The sequence below is a fragment of the Ornithorhynchus anatinus genome, chromosome 1 (genome assembly GCF_004115215.2).
Source record: "Ornithorhynchus anatinus isolate Pmale09 chromosome 1, mOrnAna1.pri.v4, whole genome shotgun sequence".
NCBI classification, from domain to species: domain Eukaryota; kingdom Metazoa; phylum Chordata; class Mammalia; order Monotremata; family Ornithorhynchidae; genus Ornithorhynchus; species Ornithorhynchus anatinus.
The window spans coordinates 124,898,052-124,921,815 of record NC_041728.1 but is presented as its reverse complement, the minus strand read 5'-3'; the positions used below and the strand labels follow the sequence as shown (position 1 = coordinate 124,921,815).

The 23,764-nt window shown below is 45.0% G+C and overlaps 1 protein-coding gene across 3 annotated transcripts in view; it reads right to left on the bottom strand.

Moving 5' to 3' along the window:
- ARHGEF4 (Rho guanine nucleotide exchange factor 4) overlaps positions 1-23,764 on the bottom strand; it is a 558,628-nt gene that overhangs the window by 16,756 nt on the left and 518,108 nt on the right. For all 3 annotated transcript variants that reach the window (XM_029064183.2, XM_039912809.1, XM_039912812.1), the window contains 3 exons: positions 11,806-11,985; positions 1,561-1,755; positions 847-1,026 (listed from right to left, as the gene is read on the bottom strand). In XM_029064183.2, coding sequence (XP_028920016.2) covers positions 847-1,026; positions 1,561-1,755; positions 11,806-11,985 — 555 coding nt within the window. The remainder of the gene's footprint in view (positions 1-846; positions 1,027-1,560; positions 1,756-11,805; positions 11,986-23,764) is intronic.

The window sequence follows — 23,764 nt, the reverse complement described above, 5'->3', positions numbered from 1 at the left end:
AAACTTCTATATTTTCTGTCTTTTGCTCTCTCTTTAAAACTATGACAAAATATTCCACTTCCTGCTTGCCTGAGGGATGCAAATCCAAGGGTTTTTGGAAAATTCCTCATTCTCTTTTCCCTTTTGTCAGGTTCTGATTGCTGACAGACCTTGCCTCTACTACAGCCCAAGATTTTGTTTGACGTGGCCAGTGAGCTGCAAAACCTTAAATAACTCTGAGTACCAGTTTCTCCCAGTGATAACTGCCAATTGGAACTCATGTTGGAGTCAGTTTGTCCTCAACTAGCCTGGCCCTCTGTTCCCATTACCTTTAAAGAGAAGGCAGGAGTGGCCCGTGGATTTTCACAACTGAACAAGAGGGAGTTAAATGAAAAATTCCACTTTCTAATTGTAGGAAAAGGAGAATTCAGTTTAGACTTTTGAAGTCCATTCTCACAATTTTATGGTATTTTTGTTAAGTGCTTACTATGTGCCAGGCACTGTTCTAAGTGCTGGGGTAGATACCAGATAATCAGGTTGGACACAGTCTGTGTCCCCCGTGGGGCTCACGGTGAAATAACTATTAAAATTCAACATGGAACCAATTATTTTGTAGGTATAATTCAAGTATTTGTTCACTTCATTAAAGAGAAATCCTGAATTTCACCTTCTCCTGTCAGCATTTAGATACAATGTGCAATGAGAGAAAATGATCTAGTCCCCAAAAAAGGGAAAATTTGTCATATACTTCCAACGGAAGCAGACATTAGTCATTCCGTGAATCCTATCGTCCAAACTGGATTTATGAGGGTGTCACTGGGATGACCCGTTGTGTTCCTCTCTCCCCCAAGACAGTGTTTAACTTACATATTCCAAAAAGCAGGAGCCAACTTCACTCAAATGAGGGTATTCCTTGTTGAATTTCTTCTCCAGAGCTTTCACAAATTTCTTCTGGCATTTGTAGATGTCCTCAATGTTCCCAAAAATTGTCCTTAGCTGTTCCTCTGTAAACATGTCTGCCCTTTTACGGCACTGTTTTATATAGCCCTGTGAAAAATTCACATGAGTGAGCCTGCTATGATTACTGATAGTTAAGCAAGAGAGGCAATTCACCTTGCAATAGGGCTCCTTTCCACTGAGCTTCAAACCACACAAGTAAAAGCTTTACTCGTTGTGCTTTATACACTGAACTTGAGATGGCAATCAACCATTGAGAGCAATGGGGTGGGAAGATGATAAAGGAAACTTTAAAGGAAAGGGAAGAGAATATCTCCTCCGGCCAAGATGTAATCTTCCGCACGCAACCTGCCTCACTGAAAGAAAACCTATTTTCTTCACCATCTGCTGTACCCTTCAAGAGAACCAACAGCAGGCCTAAGTGGGGCAAGCTGTCGTGCTAATTGGCCAGAAGAGGGGTTGGGCTACCTCTTTTCCCAGCTTCAGCACCCATCACAGTGATAACCCAGGTGATTGTTGCCAGCTGCTGTTAGCCCAGTTTACAAGGGGGAGGTTCAAGCGCTCTAAACTACGGGTTTTTCATTGCCCCGAGCTTCTTCCTTCATTCCCCTTGCATTTGATTACCTCACAGATATCCTTTAGGTGCTTGATATAGTCCTTCTCTGTGCTGATGATCTCGTTGATCACATTGGTTCTCATCTGGTCTTTGTTTGACTGGACCATGCCTTGGCGGCGAGCTGTACTGCTGGAGTCCTCCTCTTTGCCGTCTTCTACCTTGGTAGGGTAATCGTCCATGGGCTCATCCTGATTCACTCGTAGCTAAATCAGATGATAATAATAATAGTGGCTGAATTGCTGAATTTGTTGAATTGTACTTTTCAAGCATTTAGTATAGTGCTCTGCACACAGTAGAGTGCTCACTAAATACGGTCGAATGAATGAATAGTGGCATTTGCTACCTGGTTGCTCTTTGCCCAACGATGTACTAACCGTTGAGGTAGATAAAAGATAAGCAGATCGGACACAGTCCCTGTCCCACATGGGGATCACAGTCTAAGTGGGGAGGAGAGAACAGATATTCTATCCCCTTTTTGGCATGGGAGGAAATGGAGGCACAGAGAAGTTAGATGCCTTGCCCAAGGTCACACAGCAGGCAAGTAACCTGGCAGTAACCTAAGAAGCAGTATGGCTTAGTGGAGAGAGTATGGGCCTGGGAGTCAGAAGGACCTGGGTTCTAATGCTGGCTCTGTCACATATCTGCTGTGTGACCTTGAGCAAGTCACTTCACTTCTCTGGGCCTGAGTTACCTCATCTGTAAAATGGGAATTAAAACCTTGAGCCCTCTATAGGACAGGGACTGTGTCCAACCTGATTACCTTGTATCTATCCCAGCAATCAGAACAGTGCCTGGCACATAATAAGCACTCAACAGGTATCATAATAAGAATAGTTGTTATTTTTATTATTATTAATGATGATGATGATGATGTTGGTATTTGTTAAGTGCTTACTATGTGCAGAGCACTGTTCTAAGCGCTGGGGTAAACACAGGGGAATCAGGTTGTCCCACGTGGGGCTCACAGTCTTAATCCCCATTTTACAGATGAGGGAACTGAGGCACAGAGAAGTTAAGTGACTTGCCCACAGTCACACAGCCGACAAGTGGCAGAGCTGGGATTCGAACTCATGAGCCCTGATTCCAAAGCCCGTGTTCTTTCCACTGCGCCACGCTGCTTCCTACATGGTGGAGTTGGGATTAGAACCCAGGCCCTTCTCATGTTGCCTTAAATTCACCCAATAATTAAAATCTCTCCTCTGCCAAGCAAAGACAACAAATGAACAGCAAAAGCAACCAAGGAATCAGCTCATTATCTACCCTGGACTTTCTGTGACCCACCAGAGTTTACCCCTAGCTACATGTCCGGAGTGCCGGAAGAAGGCTGCTGGGTTGGACACCTTGGATCCTCTGGGGAAGTGAGTTAAATGGGAAGGTGTTCAGATCTAGCCATACCTCGCTATGCTCAATCCTCAGGCATGGACCACAACTCCTTGGACTGGGTCCAAATGGTGAATTCCTCATTCATTCATTCAATCGATCATATTTATTGAGCGCTTACTGAATTCCTCAAATTCATCACACTCTCCTTCATACAGTGCTCTGCACAAAGTGGCATCGGACGGGGCAGGGAACCAGGCGGTGGGCTGATGCTCCCTCTTGGGATGTCGGCAGTTTGGGATAGGTGGGCGTCCGGTCGTCTGGATTGGGGGAAGGGAATAGGGTTTCCAAGGAGAAGCAGAGCCCAGGGGCGGGCATCCGGCACCCTGATCTGGCACCGGATTCCAGGGCGAGATGGGGACATTGCCAGGGGCCAGGATGGCACCATATCACCAGCTAGCATTGCAAGAGAAGCAGCGTGGCTTAGTGGGCAGAGCACGGGCCTGGGAGCCAGAAGAACCTGGGTTTAATCCCCACTCTGCTACATGCCTGCTGTGTGACCTTGAACAAGTCATTTCATTTCTCTGTTCCTCAGTTCCCTCATCTGTAAAATGGGGGTGAGAGTGCAAGCCCCACGTAGGACAGGGACCATGTCCAACCTGCTTAATTTGTATCCACCCCAGTGCTTAGAACAGTGCTTGGCACATAGTAAGCACTTAAGTACCATAATTATTCATTATTATTATTAAATGCTCAATAACTATGACTGACTGAGCTGGCGGTGACAGTGTGAACCACAGGAGCAGAGTGGCCAGTGGGAAACTCATGTGAGCTCTTTGTGGATCTTTATTGGAGCTTTCCTGTCTCGCCCAAATGGGCAGAGCTGCCACTCATTAATTCACTCAGTCGTATTTATTGAGTGCTTACTGTGTGCAAAGCATTGTACTAAGCACTTGGGAGAGTAGAATGCAATGAATCCCACGTAGCAAGGGAGAGTTGGGGATGGAGTCATTCCGCTGTGCCCTAGAGGTTGCATTACCACGGTTAGGGATTTGTGAGTTTCAAAAGTGGAGCATAAAGGCAGGAGGTGGAATTGGCTAAAGACCAGCGAGAGGCTGTGTGAGGCAGCATGAGACAGAGGGAAAGGCAGGGGGAGGAGCAAGAGAGCCAGTGCAGAAGCGCTTAGTACAGTGCTTTGCACATAGTAAGCAGCGTGGCTCAGTGGAAAGAGCATGGGCTTGGGAGTCAGAGGTCCTGGGTTCGAATCCTGGCTCCACCACTTAGCTGTGTGACAGTGGGCGTCACTTCACTTCTCTGTGCCTCAGTTACCTCATCTGTAAAATGGGGATTAAGACTGTGAGTCCCACGTGGGACAACCTAATCACCCTGTGTCTACCCCAGCGCTTAGAAAGTGCTCTGCACATAGTAAACGCTTAACAAATACCAACATTATTATTATTATTCTTATTATTCTTAAGCGCTCAGTAAATACGATTGAATGAATAAATGAGAGATGGAGGTCAGGTGTCTGTGGGGGCAGTGAGGGTCAGATCCGGGGACCCTGTGAAGGTGAAGAAATAATAATAATACCTTTGGCATTAGTTAAGCTCTTACTGTGTTCCAGGCACTGTACTACGCGCTGGGGTGGATACAAGCGTGGCTCAGTGGAAAGAGCCCGGGCTTGGGAGTCAGAGGTCATGAGTTCGAATCCCGGCTCTGCCACTTGTCAGCTGTGTGGCTGTGGGCAAGTCACTTAACTTCTCTGTGCCTCAGTTACCTCATCTGGAAAATGGGGATTAAGACTGTGAGCCTCACATGGGACAATCTGATGACCCTGTATCTACCCCAGCGTTTAGAACAGTGCTCTGAACCTACTAAGCGCTTAACAAATACCAACATTATTATTACAAACAAATCAGGCAGGGCACAGTCCATGCCCCATATGGGACTCACAGTGTTAATTCCTATTTTACAAATGAAATGATCTCTGGATCTGGGCTAGGGAGGATAGATGCCGACTGGGCCTTGGGTTTCAGAACTGGAAAGGTTGCCACAAAATTTAGGTTAAAAAAAGAAACAGGAATATATTCGGCACCGCTCTTAGCAACTGGCTGAGACCTCACTTGTATCTTACAGGTCTAACCAGTAGATGGCAGCCCAGGCTTTCTAATATTGGTTATTAACTAAAAAAAAATAATTTTGGGGGGTACTTTCTCTTTGCTGTTCCTGAAAGGAAAAAAAAAATGTACCTATTGCCAATGGAAACAGTGTTGCTACCTTATTTTCTGGCAATTTCCAGTACCGGACCTTCGACACGCTTTCTGTTACATAATAATAATATTACTGTCATGGCTTTTGTGTTTCCGTTTAGGGTGACTGAGGGAAAGAAGAAAACATTCTGGAGCAAAGAAGGAAAAAGTAAACGCGAGAATGTAGAAAGTAAGAAAGATAATTTTTACCATCGCTTTTAGGGTTTTAGGTACCTCACCTTGCAAACTCTCTTACTTCAACCCTGCCCACACACTTGGCTCTTCTAATGCCAACCTTCTCAATGTACCTCAATCTTGTCTATCTCACCATCGACCCACTGCCTCTGTCCTGGAACACCTTCCCTCTTCATATTCGACAGACGATTACTCTCCCCACCTTCAAAGTCTTACTTAAGGCCCAACTCCTCCAAGAGGCCTTCCCTGGCTAAGCCCTCCTTTCCACTTCTCCCACTCCCTTCTGCATCACCTTGACTTCTCCCTTTATTCATCCCCCCTCCCAGACTCATAGCACTTATGTACATATCTGTAATTTTATTTATTTATATTAATGACTGTCTCCCCCACTAGAGTGTAAGCTCACTGTGGTCAGGAAATGTGCGTGTTATAATGTGCTTAATTTAGTGCTCTGCACACGGCAAGCATTCAATAAATACAATTGACTGACAAGCTGTCTTAAAGTTTCTCAAATTCTTAGAGATGCTTAGTTAAAAGGGTACCATGTACATGCTAAGCAAATATAAATATATATATATACAGAGAGAGAGAGAGAGAGAGAGAGAGAGAGAGAAGCAGTGTGGCTTAATGGAAAGAGCCTGGGCTTGGGAGTCAGAGGTCATGAGTTCAAATCCCAGCTCTGCCACTTGTCAGCTGTGTGACTGTGGGCAAGTCACTTAACCGCTCTGTGCCTCAGTGACCTCATCTGTAAAATGGGGATTAAGACTGTGAGCCTCACATGAGACAACCTGATTACCCTGTACCTACCCCAGCGCTTAGAACAGTGCTCTGCACATAGTAAGTGCTTTACAAATACCAACATTATTATTATTATATATATATACATATATATATGTATCTATACATACATATATACATGTATCTCTCTCTCTCTCTTTTTCTCTTCATGGTATTTGTAAAGTGCATACTATGTGCCAGACCCTATGCTAAGCACTGGGGTAGATACCAGCTAGTCAGGTTGGACTCATGTTGCCCCAGAAGGGCTTCAAAATCTTAATCCCTATTTTACTGATGAAGTAACTGAGGCACAGAGAAGTTAAGTGACTTACCCAAGGTCAAACAGCAGACAGGTGGCAGAGCTGGGATTAGAACCCAGTTCCTCTGATTCCCAGGCCCGCGCTCTGTCAATTAGGCCACACGTCTTCTCTCCCTCTCTCTCTTTCTCTCTCTCATACCACATATATTTGTATATATAAACTATAAATACACATACATGGAGATATAATATGTAACCTGGGAGGAATATTTCCATTACCCTATTTATTTTGTTAATGAAATGTACATCGCCTTGATTCTATTTAGTTGCCATTGTTTTTACGAGATGTTCTTCCCCTTGACTCTATTTATTGCCATTGTTCTTGTCTGTCCGTCTCCCCCGATCGTAAGCCCGCCAAACGGCAGGGACTGTCTCTATTGCCGACTTGTTCATTCCAAGCGCTTAGTACAGTGCTCTGCACATAGTAAGCGCTCAATAAATACTATGGAAATAGGAGGGCATTATTGTAAGGAGAAGCAGCATGGCAAAGTGGATAGAGCACAGGCCTGGGAGTCAGAAGGTCATGGGTTCTAATCCTGGCTCCATCACTTGTCTGCTGTGTGATCTTGGGCAAGTCACTTCACTTCTCTGGGCCTCAGTTACCTCATCTGTAAAATGGGGAGCAACACTGTGAGCCCCACATGGGACAGGCACTGTGTCCAACTCAATTTGCTTGCATCCAATCCAGCGCTTAGTAGAGTGCCTGGCACCCAGTAAGAACTTACCAAATACCATAATTATAATTATTATTAAGGAATGGGCCATATCAATTCTAGTTTTGTGCAAGTTCCGCCCATCCTGATCATTCATTCATTCATTCAATAGTATTTATTGAGCGCTTACTATGTGCAGAGCACTGTACTAACTGCTTGGAATGTACAATTCGGCAACAGGTAGCCTGCCCAATGACAGGCTTACAGTCTAATTGGGGGAGAATAAATAATATGTACAAATGAGCACACTCCAGAGGGGAAGGGAATGGGGGAGGAGCAGAGGGAAAGGGGGCTCAGCTGAGGGGAGGTGAAGGGGGAAGGAGCACTCCTGAGGACCGTGTAAGATCTCCATGACATTGTGCCAATCAGGTGCTTCTTCCCTGACTCTGAGATACCACCTAGTCCTACCACTATGCTGGCCATGTCTCTGGGAACGGCTATGCTGTTCAGTTTCCCTGGTATCCAGGCCCATTCGGAGAGGACATCCATAACCCTCTCTCTCCCCCCTTTCCCTCTCCTCTACCCCCTTTCCCTCTCCTCCTCCCCCTCTCCCGTCCCACCCCCTCAGCACTGTACTCGTCAGCTCAACTGCATATATCTTCATCACCCTATTTATTTTGTTTATTTTGTTTAATGAGATGTACATTACCCTGATTCTATTTATTTGCCACTGTTTTTGTGAGATGTTCTTCCCCTTGACTCTATTTATTGCCATTGTTCTTGTCTGCCTGTCTCCACCGATTAGACTGTAAGCCTGTCAAAGGGCAGGGACTGTCTCTATCTGTTGCCGACTTGTTCATTCCAAGCGCTTAGTACAGTGCTCTGCACACAGTAAGCGCTCAATAAATACTCTTGAATGTATGAATGAACCCTCATCTACTCCTGAATAGCAAAGCACACCCTTTAGACCATCCACATCTATTCAGCAGAGGGCAGTGGTGTGCCCACTGTCACCCCCTTTGCGGGAGTAAAGAGATTAAAAACATTCTTTGAAATGCTTAAAAGAATGTTAATCGAAAACTGCAATCTGGAGAATTGGGCCATGAATCAGAGCTGCGTTTTTGGTCTTAAGTTGCTGCGTCTCTTCAGTTCTTCCCGTGAGAATCCAATCACCTCCGAGAGAGAGACGGGGGTAAGGAAGATATCTTCCAAATATAGTTAGCAGAGTCCATCCTTCGGATTCCTTCAGTCCCTCTGGAAAGATTTACAAACTGATTGTTAATGTCAACGCCTGTGATGCTTTCAGGCACAATGCAGGACCACTTATCCCCAGCAGTTGCATGAGGGCCCTGCTATCAGGTCTCCTAACGGAGCAGGGTTGGAAGTGAGTATGAATGCACGCCATCTTCCTTCTCTTCTCTCGGGGAGTCTAATGGGAGGGAGGTTGAGGAGAGAATATGAACATCACCGTGGATTGAGGACCAGGGTTGGGGGAACGCTTATTTTGTTTGAGAAAGAGAAGAACGTAGGCATGGAGTGGGTGGGGAGCAAAGACTGAATTATATCCACCCGACCAGCGGAGGACTTGGTGGACTTTGAAGCAAACCTAAGCAAGCTCGCTTTGAAAAGTAGATGACAAATTCTCGTACAAGTCGCGTTACCTAAAACTTGAAAACATGACTTCATTTCTCTCTCTCTCTCTTTCTCTCTCTCACGTAAACAAACCCTCTCTTCCCTGAAGTGTCCAAATGTGTCCAGTGGCATGAAAAATTAGCAGAACTCTATGGATCCCATTTTGCAGTATTTCTTCTACCTGTAATTGTGGGAAGCAACATGGCCTAATGGAAAGAACATGGGCCTGTCAGTCAGAGGGACCTGAGTTCTAATTCTGACTTCATGAAGTGGTAGATAGATTATGAGCCTGGGAGTCAGAAGGTCATGGGTTCTAATCCTGGATCTGCCATTTGTCTGCTGTGTGACCTTGGGCTAGTCACTTTATTTCTCAGTTACCTCATCTGTAAAATGGAGATTGAGACTCTGAACCCCATGTGGGGCTGGGACTGTGTTCAACATGACGTGCTTGTATGCACCCCAGTGCTCAGTACAGTGCCTGGCACATAGTAATCACTTAACAAATACCATAATTATTATTTGTAGTAGTACTTGATAGCTATGTGAACCTGGGCAAATAACTTAAATTATCTGTGCCTCTATTCCCTTAACTGTAAAATAGGGATTCAATACCGGTTTTTCCTCCAACTTAGACTGTAAGCCCCAAGTGGGACAGAGGTTTATCCAACTTGATTAATTGGTTTCTACCCCAGAGCTTAGAACAGTGCTTAACACATAGTAAACTCTGAAAGAATGCTATAATAATGACAATAATAATAATGAGGGTCAGACCTCACTCTTAAAAAATGCTATAATAATGATAATAATAAGAATAAGAATCACTCCCTGCCCTCAAAGAGACTGCAACCTAATGCAGGGGGACCGACACAAAATCATTTACGGATCAGTTAATTATATTTATTTAGCATTTACTTCATGCAGAGCACTGTACTAAATGCTTAGGAGAATACAGTACAACAGAATTGGTAGAAACATTCCCTCCCACAATGAGTTTACAGTCTAGAGGATAGAAGGAAAGGAAGAAAAAATGGATAGCTAGATCAGTGCTTAAATAGTAGACTATGAAAGTCAAGATATAGGCTCTGGGCATATCACTCCGCTCCTCAAAACCTATCAACCTTTGCACGAAACAAAAACCCCTCACTCTTGGCTTCAGAGCTCTCCATCACCTTGCCCCCTCCTACCTCACCTCCCTTCTCTCCTTGTACTGCCCACCCCGTACACTCTGCTCCTCTGCCGCTCACCTCCTAACGGTCCCTTGTTCGCTCTTGTCCTGCCGTCGACCCCTGGCCCACGTCCTACCACTGACCTGGAATGCCCTCCCTCCTCAGGTCTGCCAAATTAACTCTCCTCCCCTCTTCAAAGCCTTACCGAGTGTTCAACTCCTCCAGGAGGCCCCCAAAGTAAGTCCTCCCTTTCCCTCTGCCCCTCCTCCCCTCCCCATTCCCCCTACTCCCTCCCTCTGCTCTACCCCCTTCCCCTCCCCACAGCATTTATGCATATTTGTATATATTATTTATTACTCTATCTTATTAGTGATGTGTATATATCTATGATTCTTTTTATCTTGATGGTATTGATGTCTACTTGTTTTGTTTTGTTGTCTGTTTCCCCATTTTAGACTGTGAGCCCGTTGTTGGGCAGGGACTGTCTCTACCTGTTGCCAAACTGTACACTCCAAGTGCTTAGTACTGTGCTTTGCACACAGTAAGCGCTCAATAAATACGATTGAAGGAATGAATGAATGGGTAGGTGTGACTGTGTAAGTGCTTAGTGATTGGTTAGTGGAATTTTTTTTAATGACATTTGACAAGAACTTGCTATGTGCCAGGCACCCTTACTAAATGCTGAAGTAGATACAAGTTAGTCTGGACTCAGTCCAGGTCCCATATGGGGCTCACAGTCTAAATCCCCAATTTTTACAGATGAGGTAACTGAGACACAGAGAAGTTAAGTAGAGAAGCAGCGTGGCTCAGTGGAAAGAGCCTGGGCTCTTATTATTATTATTATTATTATTATTAAGTGAGGTGCCCAAGGTCACAAAGCCAAAAAGTGGCAGAGCTGGGATTAGAATCCAGATACTTTTGATTCCCAGGCCCGTGCTCTATCCACTAGACCACGCTGTTTCTTAGGTGGATTGAGTGGGTAGATGTTGCAGAAGGGCTAAGGTAACAGTTGGGGGAATATGACCCAGGTCAGGGAAGATTTTCTGGAGGAGATGTGACTTTAGAAGGGCTTTTAAGATAGGAAGAGCTCTAGACTGGTAGATTCAATCACTGTAGATTGAATGGGGTGCTGGGGGAGAGATCCAAGCAGGAGGAAGGGCGTGAGCAGGGGGTCAAAGATGGGAGAGACAGGAGTGAGGTGTAGTGAGAAGGTGTTGCTGTGGGCAGGGAGTATATCTACCAACTCTATTAATAATAATAATGTTGGTATTTGTTAAGCGCTTACTATGTGCAGAGCACTGTCCTAAGCGCTGGGGTAGACACAGGGGAATCAGGTCGTCCCACGTGGGGCTCACAGTCTTCGTCCCCATTTTAGAGATGAGGTAACCGAGGCCCAGAGAAGTTAAGTGACTTGCCCACAGTCACACAGCTGACAAGTGGCAGAGCCGGGATTCGAACCCATGACCTCTGACTCCAAAGCCCGTGCTCTTTCCACTGAGCCACGCTGCTTCTCTATTGTAGCGGAGCCTCCCAAGACATTAGCACACAGCTCTGCACACAGAAAGCTCTCAATAAATATGACTGATTATTGATTGATTGGTGTCGGGGAGATGAAAGAAGAGTGTGAGCCGGGGGGGAGTGGGAGAAGGTAATGGATGACAAAGAGGGAGAGGTCTGATGGAATACCTTAATGTCATTGGCCAGGAGTTCCTCCTTGATGAGGAGCAGAATGGGTATCCCTTGAAGATTTTTTGAGGAGTGGGGAGTCCCATAGTTGGGAGTGCCTTGGAATGGAGTTCAGAGACGGCAGGCTAGTTCCCAAAGCCTTTCCCTCGCATTGTTCATGATGAGGTACAAAGTGTTTGGCATTTTATCAATTCTATGCCATAAGCCAGTGGCCGTGGGATTTGACTGAAGGAAATGATAAGGGAGAGGGACTTACTCGTACAAAGCTGGCGGGAAACCAGCCCTCGCTGTCCAGGATCCTTCCCCACCACCACTCTTTGTTGGTTGCATCCATTACTTCAATGACATCTCCGGCTTTGAATCCCAGTTCTTGGTCGTCCATGGTGACGTGATCCCACAGGGCCTCTGCGTACACCACACTGCCATCACTGATCAACTGCGGAAAGAGCCAACAAAGCAAGACCGGTTAGCGATGGGCAATGGAAACACCGAGGCAGCCGAGGGAAAGAACTTCACCGACATCGTCCTCGTCTACTTCATAATGCTTGATCAGCCTCCCAGGTACTCACATGAAGGCGAGAACTGAACACCAGCACGTCCTCCAGTGAGGGATGCTGAAGTTACACGACTCCCCATCGATTCATGTGGAGTAGTTGCATCAAGAAGGAGTTAACCGTGCCATTACAGTCTACTAGACTGTAAGCTCCTCGAAGGCAGGGAGAAGGTCATGGGTTCTAATCTCGGCTCTGCCACTTGTCTGCTGTGTAACCTTGGGCAAGTCACTTCACTTCTCCGGGCCTCCGTTACCCCATCTGTAAAATGGGAATTGAGACTGGGAGCCCTCCATGGGACAGGGACTGTGCCCGACCCGAATTGCTTGTATCTACCCCAGCACTTAGTACAGTACCTGGCACATACTCAGCACTTCACAAATACCACAGTTATTATTGTTTACGATCACCTTTGTACTGCACTCTCCCAAGCACTTAATACAGTTCTCGGCATGCTATAAGAGCCCAGAGTCACACAGCGGGCAGGTGGTGGAGGAGGAATTAGAACCCACGACCTTCTTACTCCCAGACTCGTGCTCTATCCACTATGCCATGCTGCTTCTCAAACATTATTATTTTTATCATTATTATTACTATTACTACTAGTAATGAAGTGCTAGAGTCGGCTGATGGGTTTGCGTGATTTAGGATGCTAGGCATTAATCAGAGAAGGCATACTGGAGGAGGTGGGCTCCCACAAGGACTTTGAATAGAGGAGATCTGTGGTCTGTCAGATTTAGGGAGGGAGAGGAGGGAGTTCCAAGCTGGAAAAATAATGTGGGCAAGGGGATGGAGGTGAGAAACTCAAGTGTTAGGAACAGTTAAGATGCTAGCTTGGGAGGAATGAAGAGAGTGGGTTGGTGAAGAAAGCAGATATGTAAAGTGGGGTGAGTTGGTGGAGGACCTTGAAGCCAACTGTGAAGAATTTTTGCTTGGTGCAGAGGGAAGTGAGGAAACAGGGAAAGGTTTTGAGCTGAGGAAAAAGTATATATATATATATATCTAAAAGGGGGCTTAAGACTGTGAGCCCCACGTGGGACAACCTAGTTACCTTTTATGTACCCCGGCGCTTAGAAAAGGGCTTGGCACATAGTAAGCACTTAACGAATATCATTATTATTACTATTATTATTCTCTTGAAAAATAGCAGGAATCAGGTGAAATATGAGGAGGGGTAATACGCTGGTGAGGAAGTGATGGAAAATCTTGGGGAAGTGACTGCCTGATAGTTCCAATTTTGCAACATGTATTTCACAAGATTGTTAAGGGGTTGAACTCTACACGTTATCCTCTCTGGGTCTGCATGGGTCAGATGCAATGCTGAAAAGAATATTTGGGCTGGTTAAAATTGTCAAATTTTGCCCACATCTACATAGACCAAACCAAAGTCAGCTGAGACTGCACAGTAAAGATGGAACTAAGCTATTTAGAGCTGTGTCCCGCTAGTCCCTCTCCAAGCCCTCCAAGGGACACCCATCATCAGCACATCTATCTAGCTGACACTGTCTCCTGTCCCCTTACCCTGCTGATGTCTTTCCAGAGCCTCAGGGCAGCCCTCATATCCTCCTTTAGAATAATAATAATGATATTTGTAAAGTCTTAGTATGGGCCAAGCACTGTCCCAAGCACTGGGGTAGATAAAAGGTTATCAAGTTGGACACGGTCCCTGTTTCACACAGGGCTCACAGTCTAGGTAGGAGGGAGTAGGACCTAATCCATTTTACAGATGAGGAAACTGAGGCACAAAGAAGTTAAATGATTTGCCCAAGGTGACGCAGCAGACAAGTGGCACAGCTGGGATTGGAACCCAGGTCCTCTGACTCTCAGGCCTGTTTCTCGCCTAAGCCACACTGTTTGTCCACTAAGCTCATCATGGGCAGGAAATATGTCTGTTTATTGTTATATTGTACTCTCCCAAGTGCTCAGTACAGTGCTCTGCACACAATAAGCGTTCAATAAATACGAATGATTGCATGAATGAAGGAATATCCAAGCAGCGGCAGCATGGAGGCAGAAGTTCCTGGCTCCCAGTTTCTTCTCACTATCAGTCAACCAACTCGCAGGACATTCTTGGATACTTCTGTACCCTGACTTTTCTTTGTCTCTTTAATCCTGCATTTCCTCTTGTCATTAGGCCATTTATATATGAATGTCCCTCTGGCACCTCCAGCTCAGTGTGTCCAAAAATGACCTTTTCTTCCCTCCCAAATCCTCTTCTCCACTTAACTCTCCCACTGCCATTACCCTCCCTTATCTCAAGCCTATAGACTTGGCATTATCCTCGACTCATCCAACCTTCAGTCAACATTCATATTCGTCACCAAATCCTGTCGGTCTCCTTCGAGAACATTTCTAGACTCTTCCTGTCCATGTAAATGGCCACCACACTGATTCAGGTCCTTCTCACATTCATGTTTGACTAGTGCATCAGCTTCTTTGCTTATCTTCCAACTTCTCCCTGCTCTAGCCCACAATTCAACCTGGAGCCCAGATCATTTTTAAAAAATGTCATTCTGCATAATGTTGGTATTTGTTAAGTGCTTACTATGTGCACAGCACTGGGGTAGATACAGGGTAATCAGGTTATCCCACGTGAGGCTTACAGTCTTAATCCCCATTTTACAGATGAGGTAATTGAGGCACAGAGAAGTTACGTGACTTGCCCAGTCACACAGCTGACAAGTGGCAGAGCCAGGATTCATTCATTCATTCAATAGTATTTATTGAGCACTTACTATGTGCAGAGCACTGAACTGAGCGCTTGGAATGTACAAATCGGCAACAGATAAGAGACAGTCCCTGCCCATTGACGGGATTCGAACCCATGACCTCTGACTCCCAAGCCTGGGTTCTTCTCACTGAGCCACGCTACTTCTCAAGGAGCATATATCTCCTTGCTCCTCAAAAACGGCTTTTGCCTGCCCTTTCCTCTCTTCGTCAAGCAGAAATTCCTGACTTTCAGTTTTAAGCCACTCAGTCAACTTTCTCCTACCTACTTATCCTTTCTCTCTTTTTAATGGCATTTATGAAGCACTTTTAAAAAATATGGTATTTGTTAAGTGCTTACTATGTTCCAGGCACTGTACTAAGTCCTGGGTTAGATTCAGGCTAATCAGGTTGGACATACATCCCACATGGCGCTCACAGTCTTAGTCCCCATTTTACAGATGAGGTAACTGAGGCACAGAGAAGTGGATTGATTTTTCAAAGGTCACATAGCAAACAAGTGGCAGAGATGGCATTAGCTGGAATGGAACCCAGGCCCTTCTCCCACTATACCCCAGCTCACACTCTTTGTTCCTTTCAAGCTAACCTACTTGCTTTGCCTGATTCTTCTCTTTCCCACCACTGACCTCTTCCTTATACCCTTCCTCTTGCATGGTACTCCTTCCCATGTCATATCCAGCAGACCACTGCTCTCCCCATCTTCAAAACCCTTCATAATCACATCTCCTCCGGGATTAATAATCTTTTATAATAATTATAATAATGTTGGTACTTGCTAAGCACTTACTATGTGCAAAGCACTGTTCTAAGTGCTGGGGTAGATACAGGGTAATCAAGTTGTCCCACGTGAGGTGTTTTATCTTCTCACAGTATGCCCTTGAAATGTCACATCAGCATTTGCATATCCCCAAAGCACTTAAGTCAATCAGTCAACCAATCAATCATATTTATTGAGCTTTTACTGTGTGCAGAGCACTGTACTAAGTGCTTGGGAAAACACAATATAACAGAATTGCTAGAATTGCTGGATGTGTTCGCTGCCCACAATCAGGGTATTGTGACTCCTCATGTACATATCTTATATACTCTAAAATAATAGTAACTGTGGTATTTTTAAGGATTTACTATGTCCTCTAGACTGTAAACTCATTGTGGGCAGGGAACATGTCTGCCAACTCTGTTCTATTGCATTCTCCCAAGTGCTTAGTAGAGTGTTCTGGACACAGTAAGCACTCAATTAATATGATTTATTTGACCGATTGATTGCCACACCCTATACAAAGCACTTGATTAGGTAAACTCAGATTAAAAACATTCCCTATCCCACACTGGGCTCATATTCTAAGGAGGATGGAGGCCGGGTATCCAGTCCCCATTTTACAGATGAGAAAACGGGTCCAGAGAAGTTAAGTGACTTGTTTAAGGTCACACAGCAGGTGAGTGGTGGAATTGGGTTTAGAAGTCAGATCTCTTGACTCCCAGGCCCATGCTCTAACCATAGATCACGCTGATTCTCTATCTATTACATCTGCCTATCTGTAATTACTTTTAGTGTCTGTCTCCCCTGCTAGCCTGGGAACTCCTTGAGGGCAGGGATCATGTCTAATCATTCTATTTCTTTTCTCTGCCAAGCACTATGTTCAGTGCTGTCCACAAGGTAGAAATTTGGTTAATATTACTGATTAATTTATTGATCAAGTGTCGATCGCACAGAAATAAAAAAACTATCCTTTGAATGTCACTTCAAGCTAAGGTTTTTGATATAAGCGCAGACCATATCCCATTTTGACTACTGCATCAGTCTCCTTGCTGACTTCCCTGGCCTCCTGTCTCTTCCCACTCCAGTCCAACCTCTCTCTGTTTTCCAGATTATTTTTCTAAGAATCCATTCCGTCCATGTAGCCCTACTCCTCAAGAGCCTCCAGCAGTTGCCCATCCACCTCTGCATCATATAAAAACTCCTCAATCAGCTCTCCCCAACCTACCACACCTCCCTGATTTCTTACTACTTATTACAAGACCCAATCCACACACTTCACTCCTCAAACACCAAACTACCCACTATATCTCTATCTCGTCTACCTCCCCACCGACCTCTTGTCCACCTCTTCCCTCTGGCCTGGAACCCCCTCCCTCTTCATGTCCGATAAGCCACCACACCTCCCTACTAAAATCGTATCTCCTCTAGGAATTCTTCCCTGACTAACCTCTCATCTCCACAGCCCATCCTCCCTCCCTTCTGTGCTGCCTATGCATTTGGATCTGTACCTTCTAAGCACTCTGACACTCACCCCACACCTACAACACTTATGTACGAATCAGTCAATGAGTGGTACTTATCGAGTGCTTACTGGGTGCAGAGCACTGAACTAAGCACTTGGGAGAGTACAATACAACAGAGTTGGTATATGTTCCCTATCCACAATGAGTTTACAGTCTAGGAGAGGAGACAGACATTTACAAAAATAAATAAAGATATGCAAATAAGTGCAGTGGGCCCGAGAGAGGGGTGAATATCGATTGCTCAAAGGGTACAGCTCTAAGTGAATATATGATGCAGAAGGGAGAAGGAGTTGGGGGAAAGAGGGCTTAATAAGGGAAGGTCTCTTGAAGGAGAGGTGAACTTAACAAGGCTTTGAAGGTGGGGAGAGTGGTGGTCTGGAGTATATGTAAGGGGAGGGAGTCCAAATCCAGAGGGAGGATGTTGGAAAGGGGTCAGTGAAGAGAAAGATGAAATCGGGACACCGCGAGCAATCTGACACTAGAGAAGCCAAATGCGTGGGCTGGGCTGTAGTATAGCCATATGCTCTGCTATTTATATTTAAATCCTTATACTCTGCTCTTTTTGTGGTATTTGTTAAGCTCCTACTATGTACCTTGCACTATACTCAATGCTGGGGTAGATACCAGATACTCAGGTTGGACACAATCCCTGTCCCACTTGAGAAGCAGCATGGTGTAGTGGATAGAGCATGGGCCTCAGAGTCAGAGAGTCGTGGGTTCTAATCCTGGCTCCCTCACTTGTCTGCTGTGGGACCATAGGCAAGTCATTTTACTTCTCTGTGCTTCAGTTACCTCATCTGTAAAATGGGGATTGAAACTGTGAATCCCACATGGGACAGAGATTGTGTCCAGCCTGATTTGCTTGTATCCACCCCAGCGCCTAGTACAGTGCTTTGCACATAGTAAGCGCTTAACAAATACCATAATTATTATTACAGTGCCTGGCAGTAAGCATTTAACAAATACCACAACTATTATTATTACTATTATTGAAGCTCACAGTCTCAGTGGGAGGGCATAGGCTTTAATCCCCATTTTACAGATGAGGAAACTGAAGCACACAGAAATTAAGTGTCTTGCCTCAGGTCAATAGCAGACAAGTGCTAAAGCAGGGATTAGAACCCAAGTCCTCTGATTTCCAGGCCCGTGCTCTTTCTACTAAGCCATACTGTTTCTCTAGCTGTTCTTTATAATGCTGTTTACTGCTGTTCACTGTTTTTATGTATTTATTTTTACACTTTGCTTCCTCTATCTCTAATTTATCGTCCTGTTTTTTTCCCTCCAATAGATTGTAAATTCCTTGAGGGCAGGGATCATGTCTCCCAACTCTGTGGTGCTCTCCCAAGTGCTTAGTACAGAGCTGTACATTCAGTAAGTGCTCAAAAGATACCCTTGATTGAATGATCGATAGTAAGCTCAAGTCATTACTGTAGTCTTTCATTCATTTATTCAATAGTATTTACTGAGCGCTTACTATGTGCAGAGCACTGTACTAAGTGTTTGGAAAATAGTCTTTAAATTCTGCCAGCCTCAGGTGTCCTAGGAGCGGGTATTCAGTGAGACTGACGGTACATGGATCCAAAACTGATTACAGTCTCCATGGTGTAATCCCTTTAAATGATGGGTTGGTGCTTTTTAGGGCTGCACTGTGCAGCTCTGATAGATTGTGATGGATTTTTCTATTAATATTTTTTTCTAAGACGCATACTTTCTCTGGGCAGACATGTCATTCACTCACCAGTCCCTGATCCAACCTTACACATGCCACATCATTCTTCCACATACTGACTGCCACAACCCCAGCAATGGCAGCCTTTCAAGGAGATTTTACAAATGTTGAACTTGATTCTAGTAGAGCCCCAAGAAAGTACTTTGAGTCCCAAATCACAGCCAAATTGGAATTGTTCTTGTGGCTCAAGAGGTCCTAAATTAATCTCCTATCCTTTTGTTGTCTTACTGTGAACATGGTGAAAAAGGCTTCTAAAGTGTTTGACTGTGCCAATATTTGACTCAGTGGAGAAGGAAGGATCACTCAAAGATAGTGGAGGTTCCAGCACATAAATCCAGCAATAACTAGAGAGTTCTCTTCACTCCTAACAATAATAATGGTACTTGTTAAGCGCTTATTATGTGCCAAGCACTGTTCTAAACACTGGGGTAGATACAAGTTAATCAGGTAGGACACAGTCCCTGTCCCACATGGGGTTTACACACTGAATCCCCACTTTACAGATGAGGTAACTGAGGCCCAGAGACATGAAGTGAATTGCCCAAGGTCACCTAGCAGACAATGTGGCAGATTGGGGATTAGAACCCAAGTTCTTCTGATTCCCAGGCCCGTGCTCTATCCACTAGGCTTGGGAGGGATAAAGGATGGTGTCTATTGTAGAAAGTTGGATTATGTCAGTTGTGGAGGCTGTACAGTTCTGAAAGGATGAACAAGAAGGAGTCAGCATTGCTGCTGACTGACTTTTGTTTGGGTAAATCACATTAATAATTTAGAAGCTTCTTTGGTGTTCCCTTCAGAGAGGAAGAAGGGTCCTGGGCCAGCCTATCTACATCTCAACATCTGGGGTCGGCAAAACAGGGTTCAGGTGATGAGAAGCCCTGTTTTAAATGGGATGATCACCATTTTGAAGGGTCTGTCCTTCTACCAACAGGACGAGGAACCCAATTAGTGCTCTGCTTGAAGATAGAATCCCTCTGACCCAAGAATAATAGCAGTGATGGCAGCTGTTATTGCCCTAACTAAATTAACTGCAGAATCTCTACTCAATGGATTTAATTTCCAGCCTCCTGTAGTCCCGTGTGTTCTGCCAGGAAACAGGAAGGAGCTGAACTTTATTGTTTTGTCTCAGTTTTCATTTCAGTCATTTGAATTGAAACCTGTGCATTTGTGAAAATGGGGTCATTACCAACTTGCTCACCCTCTCAGGGTCACACCTGGAGAGTTTCCACTATTCTGCGAGTTTCGACTACGGGAGGGAGAGTCAAACAGAGGCTTACCCGTTCCTTTCCTAGCTTGGCCAGTGGCTAGTGAGTGGAGGGGAACAAGGAAAGTGAAAGGGAGAGAGTTGAGAGAGGAGACTCAGTTTTACTGCTTGGAAGGAGGCAATGGTAAACCACTTCTGTATTTTTACCAAGAGAATCTATGGATACACTACCAGAATGATGGCAGATGGAGGTGGGGCCTTTTGGGAGAGATACGTCCAAAGGGTCGCTGTGGGTCGGAGATGACGTGACAGCAAAAGACGAGGCAAACTAATGACGGGGAACAATCTACCTCTCCCCCAGTAGCAGTAGCACCCCCCCTAGACTGTAGGCTCCTTGTGGGGAGGGAACGTGTCTACCAACTCTGATGTATTGGACCCGCCCAAGTTCTTAGTACAGTGGTCTGAGAACAGTAGGTGTTGATTGATTGTTGAACTTTCCTCCTGGGATGTATCCTGGCTAGACCCCAAATTCCTATTCACAGCCAGCCTCCTCTCCCTCTCCTCAACTTCCTGCTCCCATTGGTGCTCATAGCAAGGGCATGGCAGAGGTCTGGGGTATAAAAGTGCCCACAGGAGTTCCGGGGCCAGGCAACAGCAGATTCAATAGTATTTATTGAGCGCTTACTATGTGCAGAGCACTGTACTAAGTGCTTGGAACGTACAAATCGGTAACAGATAGAGACAGATAATCCCTTTCCCTCACTGGACTCACAGTCTTAATCCCCATTTTACAGGTGAGCTAACTGAGGCATAGAGAAGTAAAGTGACTTGCAGAACTTGCAGTAAAGTGACAGACAAGTGGCAGAAGTAGGACGAGAACTCAGGTCCTGCTGACTCCCAGGCCTGTACTCTATCCACTACTCCGTGTTGTGTTTAACTACAGCCCTTTGACGGGCTTACAGTCTAATTGGACAGATGGAGGAGGACAATGAAGATTGGTGGCAAGTCATCTCCTGTGGCCGAAATGGTAAATTCTCAAGCCTCTTCTTTTTTTCTCCCTCATCCCTCTTCCTGCTCCCCACTTTTTTTCCCCTCTACTCTCCCTTCTCTGCAGATGTTCCCCCTCTTTTCAATCAATTAATAGGATTAATTGAGCAGCTGCAGTGGGCAGAACACTGTACTAACCACTTGGGAAGCAACATAGAGTAGTGGATAGAGCACAGGCCTGGGAGTCAGAAGGACCTGAGTTCTAGTCTTACTTCTGCCACTTGTCTGTCACTTTACTGCAAGTCACTTTACTTCTCTATGCCTCAGTTAGCTCATCTGTAAAATGGGGATTAAGACTGTGAGCCCAATGAGGGAAAGGGATTATGTCCAACCCAATTACCTTGTATCTACTCCAGCACTTAGTGCCTGGCACATAGTAAGTGCTTAACAAATATCCCAATTATTATTATTATCATTATTATTATTCTACTTAGACTGTGAGCCTCATGCAGTCATGTCCAACCTAATTCACTTGTAATAACAATAATAATGTTGGTATTTGTTAAGCACTTACTATGTGCCAGGCACTGTTCTAAGAACTGGGGTAGATACAAAGTCATCGGATAGTCCCAAGTAGGGCACACAGTCTTCATCCCCATTTTACAGATGAGGTAACTGAGGCACAGAGATGTTAAGTGGCTTGCCTATGGCCACACAGAAGCAGAGTCAGAATTAGAACCCATGACCTCTGACTCCCAAACCCGGGCTCTTTCCACTAAGCCATGCTGCTAACTCAGTGTTTAGAACAGTGTTTTACATGTAGTAAGTGCTTAATAAATGCAATTAAAATAAAAATATCCAATGCCCAGACCTCCAACACCAGAAAACAAAAAAATGGGATAGAAAAGCCTCTGCTACAGTATCTGTAACAGACAGGGTAAAGGTCAGCTGAAAGCAGTTTAAATACCTGTTATCCCTCCTCCTTAGATATGTGGAACAGGAAATATATCCCATCTGATTATATCGTTTTTACCCCAGCGCTTAGTACAGAGCTTGACACCTAAAAAGAGCTTAATAGCACAATTTATTTATTTCATTTATCCTCATTGGAAAGATGCACAGGGAGGTTAACTGACATGCTGCAGATCACCCAGTACGATACTGGAGGTGACTTCAAGTTCCCCCCGAGGGGCCGTTTCACTGGATTATGTCATCTTTCAAGCCATGATCACTTACGGCCCACCTGTGAAAAGACCTTATTTTGGCTTCCTCTTTCCAAGTCCCAACCAGAGGTGGGGGTCCACATTGTTTGCAGCATGGCTGAGCTTGGGAATTTGGCCTTTCTTTTGGGGGGGCCAGGAGGGAGGAGGGAGAGAAGGGGAGGGAATGGCTGTGCTCAGAGGCAGCACAATTCAATAGCTCTCCAGACCTTGGAGCCTGAAGATTAATATCCCCTGCCATCGGGGCATTTGAGTTCCACATTAGCATTCCCTTGCTTCTGTGACTCTGCAAATCTGCCCTCAGGGACTGTCTGGCAGCGGATTCAGGTGTTGTTTGTTGACAAATGTGACAGGTGAGCCAGTGTGGTGAGAGAGAAAGAGGGGGTGTGTGAAGGATGCTTTCCGGGTGGGAGAATGCAGATTCAGGACCTCGGGACCACGTTGCATTTAGCTCCCAGGCTCCTTCTTAACCTCAAACGAATACCACCTAAAGGAATAACGGGTTGCATTTTATGAAGACTAGCACGATTATATCTTGGACTTCCCAAATCAAATATATATGTAAGCCGAGCTTCCCATCAGTCTGTAGGTACGCTGATGTCTTAGCTTTTCAGTTCCGGTATGTTCCTGATTGCTTCCCTCATCAGATTTGTTTAGATCCCAGCCTACGCTTGTCCTGAAACCCCAGGGAGATTTGAAAAATGCATTTCTGTGCATTAGCTGGAGTCCTTACTAATGCCGAATAGCAATTTCAGTTCCTAGGGTGCCTCTTATCTCAAGACTGCAGATTACATCTCTGACATTATTACTTGTATTTAAGGTGGCAAGTATAAATCCTGGGGTCAGGAGGGGGAGTAGGGCTGTCAAAATATTCCAGATTATACATTCTTGTGAAGTAGAGAATGGGCAAATGGTAGTAGGTCCATTTATCAGATGTGAAACCTGAGGAACACAAAGTGTTTGGCTTACAGCAATAAATACCTGAAATTCTCGGGGCAGAATTGGAAAAAAACAACAACCCTTGAGAACCTGCATGTTTCTTAATAAGGTAAACATTTTTTTGCAGCTTCAATTTCAATGCAGCAAATGGGGGTTTGTGCTGAGTTTTACAAGGGTCACCTGAATCCCTTTTCTCATTTGTTTGAGGTCTAAACTCCTTTTACTCTATCATATGCTCTTTCTATATTTATTGAGCACTTACTTTGTGCAAAGGATTGTCTAAAGTGTTCAGGATAGCATAACGTAACAGTTGGTAGACATATTCCCTCCCATAAGGCTATATATGTATTTCAAAGTCCGTCTCTGGCTCTAGACTGTCAACTTGCGGGCAGGGATCATGTTTACCAACTCTACTGTATTCTTCCAAGCACTTAGCACAGTGCTCTGCACACAGTAAGTAATCAGTAAATACCACTGATTGAATGATTAACAGTTTTATTTCTTCTCTGAGACTACCCGACAAACCTCCTGCTATCAGGATTTCCTGGGTAGGATTGGTGGCCATAAAGACACTT